Source organism: Scaptodrosophila lebanonensis, unplaced genomic scaffold, assembly GCF_003285725.1.
Source record: "Scaptodrosophila lebanonensis strain 11010-0011.00,11010-0021.00 unplaced genomic scaffold, SlebRS2 tig00000001-arrow-pilon, whole genome shotgun sequence".
NCBI classification, from domain to species: Eukaryota; Metazoa; Arthropoda; class Insecta; order Diptera; family Drosophilidae; genus Scaptodrosophila; species Scaptodrosophila lebanonensis.
In genome coordinates, this window is record NW_022060529.1 from 3552759 (window position 1) to 3567645 (window position 14887).

The 14887-nt window shown below is 39.6% G+C and overlaps 1 protein-coding gene across 1 annotated transcript; it reads right to left on the reverse strand.

Annotated features, from left to right (window-relative positions):
* Positions 1-429: 429 nt before the first annotated feature.
* On the reverse strand, positions 430-3384 carry LOC115633700. The gene is made up of 4 exons (XM_030531159.1): positions 3094-3384; positions 1111-2686; positions 949-1045; positions 430-887 (listed from the first exon to the last, which is right to left on the reverse strand). The coding sequence occupies exons 1-4, from the start codon at positions 3312-3314 to the stop codon at positions 448-450; spliced, it is 2334 nt and encodes a 777-aa protein (XP_030387019.1). The 5' UTR covers positions 3315-3384; the 3' UTR covers positions 430-447.
* Positions 3385-14887: the final 11503 nt, after the last annotated feature.

The following is a 14887-nucleotide window of genomic DNA, read 5'->3' on the forward strand; positions in this document are numbered from 1 at the left end:
GTGATAAGAGAAAATGTTGGGTTTTATTTATTGCCAAAAAAAAGTTCACCAGATGGCTAGTTTTAAAAAAATCCAAAAAGATGTTGGTATCCATTTTAAAACGGACTGAAACTATAACAGTGTGTCTTATAATAATTCAGTATATAGTGCATTTGCCGAACTATAATATAATATGTATCTTATACTTTGGCAATATTCTGCATAACACTTCTTTTAGATTTACAAATGTGATTAATCTTTATGGAAATTCGGAATATCATTTGTGTGGAAAGATATTCTTTCTTCTTGCTTTCTTCAGAGCCATTGTAACATGGTTTCTTAACAAAATTTACAATTTTCCGTTTGCGTTTGCAAAATGGAAATAAGAAACCTGAAGCCGTCAAGCTAAAAATGCAGAAGCTTCACAGCTCTTACCAATTCATACAAATATTTTATCCAATAATATTTTTAATTATTATCTTCATTTAAATTCAGATTCGCATCAGCACTCTTTTCCTTATCAATCTTGATCGAAGATATTTGCTGAACCTCCAACTGTTTTATGCGAGCGGTTAGACGATCATGATCATTACGTAACCTTTCCACCGATGATCGTTTTTGGATAAGTATCGCCATATTCTCATCATAGTCCCGCATGAGCGCTGGATAGTGCATAAGACAGCCTTCATTTTTGATTTTTTTCGTCTCCTTCAAGATTTTATTATGTTGAATCTTTCCTTCATATATGCGACGACGCAATGAAGTTTTGAGGTTCATGCGTGACTCCAACCTCGATTTTAGTCTCGACGTAGTTTTTATCACCATTTGCTCCTTACATCTCAGATGAGCCATCGAATGTATATCGTAATTGATTCTACTATTATATCGCTTTAGTTCTGCATCTCGTTCTGTAAGAATTTGAAATTATTTTCATAAATACTAGTAGCACAAGAATTTTGAGCAACTAACCCTCAATTTTTTTATACAAAACCTGCACCTCATTGAGTTTTGTTAGATATTCGCGCATCTCCAGACCATTGCCTATATCTTCCATTTTCTCCAATTTCTGTGAAACCGTAGAAACATGCAGGTGGACATTTGCTTCAGAGTTACGTTATTACTTGTACTTACATTTAATATCGCTGCAAACTGATGCTGCTTCATGAGCAGGCAGTATCTAATATTGGCCACCTCATTACCAAAATGAGAAATTCGCCTTAGAAGTTCGTCGACGACACGCTTCAGAAGCGTAAACTCGTCTCCTCTCTTCTCGAAGAGCGTTGACTTGACACAGGACTCAAAATTATGGACCGTATGTTCAACTAATATATGCATAGCCGTCACTTCCTCCTTTAGCTTTTGTGTCAGCTCATTGTGCTTCAGGGTCATTTCCTTTTTATGCTTCAAAAACCTATCCAGTTCAGTTAGGGCTAGTATATAGCGCGATTCGCTAATCTTATCTTGATTCTTTGGTTCGGTGATGCACGCAAAACGTTTCTTTCGCAGAAAGTATTCGGTGACCAATTTGGTAAGTTGCTCATGTCGTTGACGCTGCTGTATATACTGATCTACTAATGCACGTAATCGTTTTTGCATTTTAAATTTGTCCAAGACGCGAATCAAACGCTTCTTATAGCTTTCACAGTCCTGAACGACTTGATTAATAATGCCTTGTAAAAATTGATGACAGGCTTCAATACTCTGCTGATGTTGTCGCATTTTGTTCACCTCTATGGGATCATCGAAATCCACTTCAGTTCGCACCTTAAGCTGGGTCATACGCTCAACTACATCGGCTTCCTCATTTACCTCTACAACATGGACGTGTGGCTTGAAGAGCTCTTCATTTTCTTGCGGCTCCAATATGAAGCTTGCCATGGATACGACTGTATCTTCTGAGGACCGGCTTTCTATTAGCTGAACAGACTCTTCGGACTCTGCCTCGCCTTCCTCATATACAGATTCAATAGTAGGCGTCTGTATTGCTTCTGTGGATTCCAATTTATCCACAAACTGACCCATCATATCATCAGGTTTGCGTAGCTCAACTCTTTTCGCCTCAAGCCTCCGAATATCGGCACTCAACGTATCCGACATCTCGCTTAAGCGTGGCAGGTCCTTAAATGTCTTTAGAAAAATGTACCGTTCCGTCAGTTCATTTTCGTCATCTAACTCTGATGAATCTGATGATGGAGTCTTGGAGCTTGTCGATTCATTGGATTCATCTGCACTATATCGCTCCTGAGCATTGTCTGCGGTACGCCTTTTGGCCTTTCTCAGAGTGAGTGGCGAGGGCTGCTCGGATGCAGATTTGGATGCAGCCAGGTTTATTGCAGAAGTAGAAAATGTCCCGACTCTTCGATGGGACAATCCAGGAGCCATTGTTGCCCTCCAAGTCATTCTTGCGCTGTGGCCTACTTTAGCAATGGCAGTTCTACGTTTCGTACGATGCATTGAGATAACTGAGGGAGAAACTGGTTGTAAGCCTTCTGTACTTTTCATCGGCTTAGCCAAGTTGGTGTGCGATCGCCCTTTATGCTTCTTTCTGTCCTTTGCCTTCTGTCTGGCCTTATCTAATGAATTTTGTATAGTTGCTAAATGAGTAGAGCTTATTGCATTGATCGCAGTCCGACGGGTTTTTCGCTGCAATGAGTAGGCTGATGCACTCAAGGGCTTCAACGAATCTGTTGCATTTATTGATAGTAACCTTAGAGGGAAATGTGGTTAATTAAAATAATATAAAATATATTGGTAGAAGTAGCTATATATATAATAGTATAAACGTTCAAATAAACCTTTTACTTTTTCCATAAGCCTTTAAGCCTTAGTCGTATCTCTATCTAGATTTAATATAATCGATCGTTGGACTCCTACTTTCACACTTCGACGTCTAGCTATAGTATTGCATTCTGCTACAATATTGAACGGTTTTGAATCTTCTGTATCAACGAATCTACAGATAACCTATTTCGTATGAGTTTCAGACCAAAGTTATGTTTCAGTCTAAAACTCCCCCAGTCCCCTTTCTGTTGTCTTAAAACACTTGTCCGCTAGCTACTGTTAGCTAGCTATTTCACTTATAGCTGTATGATAATAAAATGGTCTTCAATTTACCCAGAAGCTTTAGAAGTATTCTCCATTAGTCCAAAACTTATAGTAGAAGCATTTTTATTTTTTCGCTCAGATGATTGCTTTGCGGGAATTGCGGGCTTAGGGCCATCTTCCACATCGAGTGATACGCTTTTCAACAGCTGCGCATCCACTATTATGACCGAATAGCTTGGCTCCAAATCCACGTCCTCAGATTCCACAATTGGCTCAGCGTTTTCGCTCATGATTCTAAATTATGATGCAACTGATAACAATAAACAATAAATAACGCGAAATTAAAAGCTAAAAAATATAAAGCGGGAACAAAAAAGTATCCCTAACGTAAGGGGAACACAAACTAAATTATAAAACGGAAAGTTAAAGATAAGACTACTACTACTTGATCCAAATTAACAAAAACTTTAAGTAAGCTACTTTTTTCCATAAAAATGTAAATAGAGTTTCAAATAATATACATTTTACGCAATTTTAGAAATTAATGCCTTATGGCGGGCTTTCGCTGAAAAGTGGAGAACTGTTAGATTGTAAATTGAAAATCATATTTCCGCTCTTCTAAACAGGGCTAGGGGTGTCCTTGGGATTCCTTAATCGTTAATACCATTAAGCTATTGTACATTTCAATTTCTTGCTTGAATCAGCTTTCGGATTCTTTTGGCTTAAACTGCAATCCCAATCTGCGAATGCTACCTTTCTCTAACAGGATTCTAGAGCTCGTCGTAGGAATGACGGAGATGTTGATTGCTCAGTCGATTTGGGTCGTATTAACTTTTTAGTAACGAACAAGGAATATTTTTCCCCTAAAATTTAATAAAAGTAAAAATAAGTTATTTTAGATAAATGCACACTTAATTATTAATTACATTTGTACGAATTTAAATTTTCGTGGGCTACTAAGGGGAACTAACGCTTTTTGTTTCTTGCTGGGAAAATTTAAAAATAATGAGCTTTCACCATTTAAGGTCGACTAAAATAAATGTTATGCTTTACAGCTGTTTCAACTATTTTTGTCTACACACGAGATGTACGATTTCCACCTGCTTAGGCCAGCACTACTTCTGTATCAATCTAGCCCAGATCTGTAGCAAAAATGGTCAACATCACAAAACCGCGTTGGGCGAAGAATGTGATGCGAAGGGGAAATTAAATTAATTTACAAGTGCGAACTGTAACTAAATATATATATTAAAAAAAATATAAGAAAAAAAAAAAAGAAAAAGCGGCACAAATGCAAAACACTTTTCTATTTACTGAGCCACGAATGTTTGGTCGTCAGTCGCTCTAGCCCTGATCTAGGACTCGGTTCTAACTCCACATCCATTTGGCGGACATTACTAGGCCATGAATCGGGCGACTGGCCGCTCGCCCCTTCATAAAAAATTAGATTCATTTGTGCGCGCTTGCTTTATTATTTAAATTCCTGCGTTATTTTTCTAAATTTCCCTACCGTTGTTGTTTTTGCTATGAGCGCTCCCGAAAAAAGTGTCGGAATTTTAATGGAAAATGCCGCCAACGAAATAAAAGAAGAAAAAATTGTTTAAGCAAACAAAGCCGACGCAAGCAACGCCCAGCGCTCTTCAACGTGGAAGCTGTTTAAGCTGCTTTCAACTCGAAGGACACACGCTGAAAGGATGTGCCGGACGCGTTTGCGTTCGCATTCGCATTCGCGTTCGCGTAAATTGAAAGCAATGCGCGCTATCTTGGCCCCCAATGTCCACAGTCCCGGCGTCCATGGTCCAGCACATGACATGAATGCCTGCCGGCTCATTTCAAGTGAAAAATGAGTAAAAAATGAAATGAAACAATGGGCGGCCGCTGTAGAAAACGCCTAGCACGTGGAGCGAGCGTGAAAAAAATCGTGGCCAATTTTAATTTTTCTTTTTTCTGGACGTTCCTTGGCAACTGTGGGCAGTACGGGTATGGGATAGGGCGGCTGGAGTGGCTGAAGCGACAGCATCAGCATCAGCGGCAGCGTCGCTTACATTTCTAATGGGCATTTTTCGGTGGGTTAATGTGCTGTTAGGGTAAAGTAAAAAGCGCCTTCAGATGCGGGGTGTAGGCGGCAAGCTGTGGGCGCGCCTTAAGCACCATTGTATGAAAATGGCGTTTTCACTTTGTATAGACGGAGACAGGGACCGAGATGGTTGGAGGACCACACATTTTTCTAGAATTTGCACGGAAGCTGCGCCGCCAAAGTTTTTGTTCGTTCTTCTTCTCCTTTGCCCTCATTGAATCCTGCCCCCTCCAATTCTTCCTACGCTTCTGCTGATGAATAATGACAATGCTAAAAAAGTGAACTTTCATGCCGCCGCCTAGGCCGGGGTGGCCAACGACTTCTGTCCGTTCATTTCTAGCCGTGTGTAACTGCCACCAGTGTACTTAAAAATGCGCAAATACGACGCCTTTGCTTACTCTTCGAGCTTGATTTACATAGCAGATTAATGTTTGCCACCATGGCAATGCCGACTGGCTACGGCGCTCCGAAGATCTTAGAAGTACAGTGGGAAAAATATGCAGGCCAATAATAAAGAAACAAGTATCAAATACGAATGAATTAAGTACAAAGCTAAAACGAATCATACACTGTGTGTAATACGTAGGGATCTTACTTTCATGGTTATACTTATTAGAGCCGCGCTTCAAGCTTAATTTCTGGTTAGGTAGCTGGAGTCGAAGTATGCGACTGACCGATAGAATGGACTAGAAATCAAATAATTCGGAATGAAAATTAATTTTATTTTGTAAAAATGTGAATTTTCATTTGTGAACTTTATTTAAAATCTGTTCCAATTTTCAATAATACCTTGACATTTTTAATTATAAGTATACAGATTGATTGCACATTTGGCTCATTGGGGGACAGTTTCTACTTTAAAGGAAATGTTGTTCGAGAGGACTTTTCTGCGTTGACCGCTTTATTTCGTCTAAGAAGTCATTAATAAGCCGAATAAATCAACTCTTATCTTGCTTATAATATTTATGTTTAAGAGATCTTTCTTGTAACTTACCTTTACATAAGAAAGGGGGTGCTTTATATTAGTGACTTTAGATTTGAAGACCCTTTTTGAGCAACAAAATTTGTGATATTAGCTGAACTTAAGAACACTTGAAACGCGCAATTTAGCCAATTATTTCAATACATAACCTTCATGTTACCAAGACAAGAGGTGCAGCTTTTAGAATTGAGACTTATTTTTTCTTTCATATTTTTTTAAGTACAATAGGCTTGATTTTTCGCCACCAGTCTTCAGAGTTATATTTTAAGCCGAAGCTGCTGGCTTATCCATAGTACTGCCTGGCATTAATCAAGAGACTTTCGTCCCCAGAAAATATCTCGAGCCAACACTGTTGTTGCGTACCTTAACGTTGATGGGGCCCGTTAAAATTGTCGGTACCACCCACTTGGCGCATTGCTAATGAAAAAGCGTATAAGTAGAGACGCACTCAAAAATTAAATTAAATAAAGGCTTTTGTGTGCGCGCAACGAGGCAAACAGGGCTGCTCGATAGAGGCCACGCCTTGACAAGTTGCCCAAACATTGCCTCGCCTCCGATATTCGCACGAGTTTTGGCAAAGTTTGTTTTACATTATCCTTAGAAACAAAACAGAGAGTTGGGCGTCGGGGCGGGGTGGGGCATTCTGGTGGGCCTTATCGCAAGGAGAACACAATGCGATGCGGGACAACTTGCTGGCGCTTTTTATTTTCGTGCATATTTTCTTGCTTTTAATTTCCAAGGCGCAAATTACGCTCGTGTGCCTTAAATATTAAAATAAAGAAGAAGCAGAGGAAGACGTCAGGCAGGCAAATAAAAAGGAAAGAAAGCCGTGTACAATGAACACTAAAGTAAAATTGTGTGCGGCCCCGTTTTCTTTGGTTTTTGTTGTTATCCTTTTTGTGCATGCTCAATGATTTCTGCGCCGTTGACGTGCCAGGACATTATTATCTGCCGCCTGTCGCTGTCATTTTTGTTCTTGATGCTGTTTTTTACTTTTTAAATATATTTTGTTGGCCATTATCGCGGCCGGCCTTTGTTTATTTAAGACGGCCAACGGCTCGCGGATGGTTGCCGCTTGGCTACGTTTTTAATTAGCCGCGGCCCCTTCGCGCAGACAATTTTATATTTCTTTGTATTATTATTATGATGATGATGATGACGATGGCGATGGCCACTCGCACAAGTGTCCATTGTGCTGTCATTTGCATAGCAGACCTCTCCCATTCACATCGCCGTTCTGCGCATCCTTGCTGTCATCGTTTGTCTTAGTTTTTAATTATCGCACGACGGAAGCGCGCACCAACAAAATATTTTCACATGAGTTCACTTGAGCGGCAACAACAGGCGGCTTGGCATTCCAATTGTCCTGGACAGGTTCCACTTATTCGTTTGCCAACTGGACTGGCTAGCTACAACCATGTTGTCGAATTTTGACACCAAAGCACAGCACTCAAATGTTTGCCGTAAAACCCTTTATAAACATGTTTACGCGACACTAAATTAGCCCGCAATTAGCGGTGTCATCAATGCCAACACCAAATAAATAAACATCAACCCTTCCTATAACTCAGCCCCTGCCATACAGCCAACCCTTTTGGTTCTATCGTCTACCCCCTCTCTATTTAATAAGCCATTAAATGCGGCGCGCATGCGTCGGCAAAGGGTTAGTCACGAAAGGGTTGCACGGACCCATTAATAACTTCATTGTCGGACATGAAGTTAAGTGCATCAAATCCAAATAAAGACCCTTGACAAAAGGCTTTACTTTGAGCTACAATATCGTTTATTTGCTTTGACATTTCCATCGAAATATTCGCCATATTCTCTGTAATGGATCCACGCCCACGATGAACAAATTGCGCAATATTTTTTAACGTGAAGTGGCTTCGAAAGATGAAAAGACGAAAAAAAGGAAAACAATTTCCAAGAATCCTTTAGGGGTAGAAAAATGCTCAAAATTAAGTGAATAGAACGCATTGGTTAAGCAAACACAGCTAGAGGCCGTCGGGGCACAAAAGATTCATAAAAGGCGCAAATCCTTCAATTTAAAGAAATTTGAAACTGCAACCTAGCCTGTGCTGTTTTTTTTTTTTTTTTCAAAGTACAGTCTCTTCTGTCTCCTTTGGCTCGACATACTATAATTGATGTTCCTCTAACACCAAACTGACAGTATCTCGGGTTGAGCTACTACTCCATTTATAGGGTACCCGATGCTAACTGGTCCGTGTGTCGTTATCGTAAATTCGAGTTGTGACAAAGAGGTCGTCGCTTCACAATGCGGAAGTCAGCAGGTGTGTTGCCTTATCTATTGGTAGACATCTGTTACAAAACTGACCGCCCTTCATTTAACCCTAAGTGTTTGCTGACCGCTTTTAATTGGTTAATTGCCAGTTACGAGCTGGGTCACATTTTTAGCCAACTAACTATGCAAATGAAGCGATTCTAAAGGGTCAAGAGTTATGGGTCTCAGGCTGTAGGATAAGAGAAAAATGAGGGCAGTAAGAAGGCATTAATACAAGGTATTATGTATTTATGTACATTTCTAAAAACTGTAAAGATGCACTTGAACATGGAACTAGCACCGGAAATAAATACATATTTGCTTATTTACTTAAAAATAGAAAAAAATAAATCCACGACAAATGGTGATATTTGAAATAATTTGTCATGCAATTTTATATATTTGAAAAACTGCGTACAATAAAACAAAAAAGGAATACTAAAGTTGAGCGAGTTCAACTCTTAAATACCCTGTACCTTCCACCAAAATGGAAAAAATGAAAAAACATTTTTTTAATTAATTTAAAAAAATTATATTAATTAAATTATTTGATTAAATGAAATATAAATTATATGCACCACAGAATAAGAATAAAAAAACAAACTTGACCTGCCTAGTGCTCAGGGGAACCTGTACCTTCTGAGATCCTTGCGCTCGTCCAGACGGACGGACGGACCGAGACAGATACCATGAATCTGGATGTGAAAATTTTGCAACCTTTTATTTAATAGTATTGTTTTTGATAAATTTGTAATAAACTTACAAGTTCTTGGAAAAATAGGTCAACTGGAAAACAAAAATTGTCTATTTTTTTTTTTGAATTTTTATAAAGAAACCACTAGATAGACCAGAATATACTTTAACCAATAAGCTTTCTATAAGAATGTTACAGAAGCTAATGAGAAATACTCAAGACTTTAATGCAGCCAGAGAAAATGCCAATTGTATAACTCCTAAAACCCCAAATAATAGTTTCCTTTTTATACACATAGGTCCCATCATAATTTTCAATTATATACACCACTTTCACCTGCAATGCATTTATGTGGTTGCTGCTTCATAAATAAGACAACAAAGAGCTGAGTTAGAACCCTGCCACAATTTAGTTTTTAATAACAAGGTCGACTTAGGCGATCGGCATCGGCTTGGGCATCGGCTCGCTTCTTTAATCACCTTTTAAATGACACGCCAGACACGACCACACAAAACCCATAAAAAGGAAAAGAAATGCGAGAGCAGGTCGAAATAATTGGAACAATTTCCTATCAAATTTATTGAGCATAATCGGGAGCAGCAGGTTCAAAGATAAGAATCGAACGCATTCCAGAGGCGGCTACGTTGATGACGTCGGTGGTGGTGCTGGCACCAACAGCACCAACAGCAGCGGCAGCAGTGGCAGCCACAGCAGCAGCGGTGTGAACAGGTGAAAGTGGTTGTGACAATGGTCGAGCAGTGGAGCTATTTTTATGGCCACCAAAGCGCTTTGTTAACAATGATTTTTATGCCTCCGTGTGCGCATTGTGGCTCGCTCAACTCGTTATCCTTTTTGTTCCTCGCCCTTGCTCTCCACTACTTTCTTGCTTATCGCTGACATTGCATCTCCTAACCAGACAGGTCTGGAATGGGGCAAAATGTGTTGCTGCTTAGGATTGGTAATAACCGTTTCGTTTGTGCCTGTATGAGTGGGTTTGTGTTTGTGTATGTGTGTGTGTGTGTGTGTGCTGTCAGAAATGTCTCAATCGCTGTGACTTGACTCGACTCGACTCGACTTTGGTAAATTGGCTCAGACTCATAATCGAAATTCCATTGAAACGTAAAATTGCCAAGAAGCGCTCTGTGGCAGCCACTTGTAATCTAACTGTTTATATCGTTGCCAAGCATTTAGGCGCCATTGTTGACATTTCTGTCCGATATACGAGTATACCCTTTTTGTTTGACTTCAGTTATTGATTGAACGATAAGGATTTTCATTTTGGGTTCCTTGCCGTTAGCCAGACAATTGATAAAATCGTGAAATACTTGCAGTAGACGAGAATGCCATATACTGAGTTTTACGAGTATGTCGGACATAAGGAAATACAGAAAGAGTGACAGCATTGTTGTGCTCCAATGGAAGCATTTGTAATGGATCTAAAATGTGGGAGAAAAAGTATATTGTATAATTCAGGTTTTTACTTAATTGGAACATTATATTACAGATGCGTTAAAAGGGATTAAATTTATTCAACCGCTATTTAATGGAATAATTTGTGAAATATACGTACATATGTAGGTTTTTGGAAAAGTACCATCAAACAAGTTTTGTCAATTTGATTAAATTTTTATACCCTGTACCCAAAGGGTGAATGGGTATACTAGTTTTGTGCGAATGTATGTAACAGGCCGAAGGAGGCGTGGCAGACCCCACAAAGTATATATATTCTTGATCAAGATGAGAAGACGAGTCGATATAGTCATGTCCGTCTGTCCGTCCGTTCGTCCGTCCGTCCGTCTGTATGAACGCAAGGATCTCAGAAAGTATAAGAGCTAGAATAACCAAACTTGGTATCCAGATTCTCCTAAGTCCGAGAAAGGACGAGTTTGTTAATTTTTTCTGATCAACCCCCCACTCCCACCCTATTAACGATTTAATTAATTAATTTAATTAATTTAATTTTTCTTTTTTGTGGGGTGGTACAGGGTATTTAAGAGTTGAGCCTGCTCGACTTTAGCATTCCTTTCTTGTTAAAACTAAAACGGTCACTATATAAGAGTAGGTATCAGGAAGAAGGACTAACGATTATCGATATCGATTTTGATTAGTTTTGCTGAATATCTTCCGATGAATTGTTCCATTTCGATTTAACAAGCTTGCATTCAATTAATTGAGCTTTATTAAAGGCTGCATTTGAATTTTTTGGATTACCAAGCACATTAATGGCTTGGATTGCGTTCCATTGCTTGCATTAAATAATAAAATATTACATATTTTAAATGACTCAAGGACTACAGGTCTCAAGTGTGCTGCACTGTCATATTAAAGGTAATTAAATGTTATGATCGATTATGCTCTAAACCAAACCGACAGCAACCACCTACCTGTTCCGTTGCCAATGTTGCAGCTGCCAAGCTGAACTAATCTTATCAAGAGGCACTCGTCAGTCGTCAGTCGTCAGGAGGATGAGGGTGTCTTTCAAGAGCCGACTGATCGGCAGGTGTAGGCTAGCCAAGTGTAGATATACTCTGTATGTATATACATATCTGTATGTACAAGTCATTTCATTTGTTACAATTACCAAAACATTTTGCGGCAAAGCGCGCGCTCTCTTGCAATCCCAAATGGTTTCTTGGAATCGATAAACTCGACTTTTGCCAACTTGCCCATTGACTGATAAGATAAATAGCAAAAGGAGTCCGGCACATGTCGTGACAGACGGTCGCTGGCTCGATTGGTCAGTCGGTGATCGACAGCAGCAGATCGTTGTTACAGGTCAGTGCGTGCTGGACGGGCTGGAGGGCTGCCCTCAGCCGCCCGCTGGGTCAGGTCGGCCAGGTTCGTTTGGTAGGCAGCAGAGCAACAATTTGTTACATTTTTAATGTTAAAATTACAATCGAACTCAGAGGTTGATTAATTGTAGCCCGAAAGAGTTTCGGTCTGACTTCTGCTGCCGTTGGAGGCGCCCCACAGTGACACCCTTTGTTGCTGTGGGTGTGGCACATTTGTCTTTAGACCGACGCTTTGTTTTGAGCTCTAATTGAAACACAAAGCGGAATGATTAATGCGATGGGGTCAAAAGCATAAATTAAACGTACATATGTACATACACATAAAGGAGTTAGGCGGAATTTAGTAATTACAATTACCATCGCCACTTTCAAGAAAGTTAGACACTTTTAAATTTTGACTTAAGCGGCTACTACAATTTGTAAAGAAATGCCTCATTATTTTAGAGTTAACTATTGTGGGGTATCAACGGGTTTTAAAACGGTCTTTTACTTCTTGTCATTACATTTTTCGCTTAGATTTCCATTTTTTCAGGTTAACACGAGATAGATGCGAAACTGTTGTATTGGACTAATTTCAAATGAGTTAATTTTTTTAGATTTTAGCCTTTATAATTACTTTATGGCCAATATGCATTTGTCTTGAAAAGAATGGCTAGAAAATGGTTATCGCTGTCGGTTATCAAACGAAAAGTGGCTAGAAAATTATCTTAAAATGACTAGAAACCTCGCTAGAAAATCCGCTAAAAACTGCAAGAAAATCCACTTAAGAACTAACTATACGCAGTTAGAAATCCAGCTAAAAATGGGTAGAAAATGTTATAAAACGGATACAAAACCGCTAAAAAATGTAGTAGAAAATCCGTTAATTGGCCATTAGAAGTTCACTAAAAATTGATAGAAATTGAATTGATGGAAATTGGCTACTATAAATAGTTATAAGTATGATTTTTGTTTACATTCATAATTTAAATTTCGCCAGAGGGTCTACTTCTTGTTCCTGCACCTGTTACCGTGCTATTGGTTTCGTCACAGAAAAGGTTGCTTGCATTTAAAATTTTAAAGAGAACATTATAAGGTTTACAAAAAATACTATTAAACTTGAAAAAATATTTAAATATTCAATATTTTTTATTAGTTTTTTTTTTAATTTGATAATGGTTCTAGCTCTATTGCTTTCCAGTTCTTCCACTGAAGCCGCTTGGTCAAGTTGAAGAAGTCATTGGAAATATAAAAACATTGTTAACAAGTTAAAGGAAGACAAATACAGAGTCATATAAATCATGCATATCCTACCAGTCTTCCATTCTGCTTTTCAAATTGTTTGTTGAGGTGAGTTTGACAATATCCTTATTCCTACCATTTAAGAAACAGCCAGCAGCAATTTTGGGACTCTTGTGCCCAATGATTAAGTTATCATTTAAGTAACAATTATCTACACCTTTAAATTTTTATACATACGAGTACCTCCGACATATATTAGAGCCTTTGTAACTTTCATTATACTATTTACTAACTGATTACAGTAGTGAAGAAAAAAATAAAAAATGTGTCGTTGTCATCTTCACTGCAGCAAATTGAAAAACGAAGCAACGTTCAAGGTACGTTTCCCCCCAACCACAGCAGCACTTTTGCCTTTAGCCTGACAACAGCAACAAAAAGCAAATGAAACTGGCAAAGCACAATGGAAAAAAAGTATATTATATATATATAGTATATATAAAAAAGCAAAACTTTTGTTGGTCTCATTTTGAAATCTATTTGGATTCGTTGTCCATTCGTCCGACGCTTCTAAACTCGGCTCGGCTTATCCAGGATGGACCCATGTTCGAGTCATTTGAGTAAAAAATGTGCCTACGCCCTCTTCCTGTCTTCCTTCCTTTTGCTGTTGTGTGTGTTGGGAGTGGGTGGCTGTGTGTCCTTTAACTGTAAACAAACACAGCAAAGCTGCAAATATTAGAAAAAAGCTTGCAAAAGGTTCATCAATGCCTACAAAGAGTAGCCAAGGCGGCGGCGACGACGACGACTGAGACTAAAAGGAGAGGGTCTCAATGAAAGAAGCCTAAAAATGAAAAATAAATAAAGCAACTTTAAAGTTGACTGGCAGCCAGGGCGACACGGCACGGGCACGGACACGGACACACGAGCACAAGCATATCATGTTAAAGGAGTCTATGGGCCTTGGGCTTTGACTTGGCCCCAGCAGTTCTAGCTGCTGCTGCTGATGATGAGGATGTTGGTGTAGTTGTTTGGTGCTGATGCTGTCTGTTTTTGACAAACAAATCCTTGGGCAGTCCGCTGGCGAATCCTTCGTTGTGCGTGGTTACGCTCGCCAGGACAACGCTTCCCCAAAGCATAGCCAGAGTTTAGTAGTTTCTGTTCCTAAATTCCGCTCGCTGCTCAATGCGCTGCTGTCCACTGGCTTAGAAAATTGAAATGTTTTTCTTAGCATACGCCTAGGCGCTCTTCGTGGTCTTCATAGACGTCGCTGCTGCCGTCGCTGACGCCGTCGCCGTCGCCGCTAGCTAAAATGCAAACAAATTTTATCAACGCGTGTTGAAGCCTACGCACACACATACATTGGCATACACACGTGCGTGTCCTGTAGGTGTTGCCCCCGCAACTGAGCACCAGGCTAAGGACGAGGACGTGGTTGAGGCCGAGACTGAGGCCGCTGGCAGCTGCCAACAATTTCCTTCAGTGTAAACCAATTTTCGTATCAATAAAAGCGAACGTTTTCATTGTGCGGCAGTTTTTGAATCGAATTTTCCCTTTTCAAGGACGCCAAGATGTGTGGGCGTGACAAAGGGGCACTAATTGTGCCTTCGCATAAGGAAAGCCGGAAGAATGTAATTAGAGGACGCACGGCCCGTTCGTTAGATTGGGGGCGCACACATCATTTTTAAGAAATGAGGCGTGGCACGTGTGCTGCAAGCATTAGAAACGTTTTGGGAATATAGTTCAAAATTTTGAATGCTGCAATGCACTGGATATTGATAATAAACTAACATTTTACGTGAAACGCTTGACTGTGATTGAA

What these genes read in the sequence shown, in the direction of transcription:
- LOC115633700 (XM_030531159.1), bottom strand. Translation starts at nt 3,314, where the DNA reads ATGAGCGAAAACGCTGAGCCAATTGTGGAATCTGAGGACGTGGATTTG. An exon ending in AATACTTCTAAAGCTTCTGG is followed by an intron (nt 2,687 to 3,093) that starts GTAAATTGAAGA and finishes TTTCCCTCTAAG; the next exon opens with GTTACTATCAATAAATGCAA. An exon ending in AGTTTGCAGCGATATTAAAT is followed by an intron (nt 1,046 to 1,110) that starts GTAAGTACAAGT and finishes ACGGTTTCACAG; the next exon opens with AAATTGGAGAAAATGGAAGA.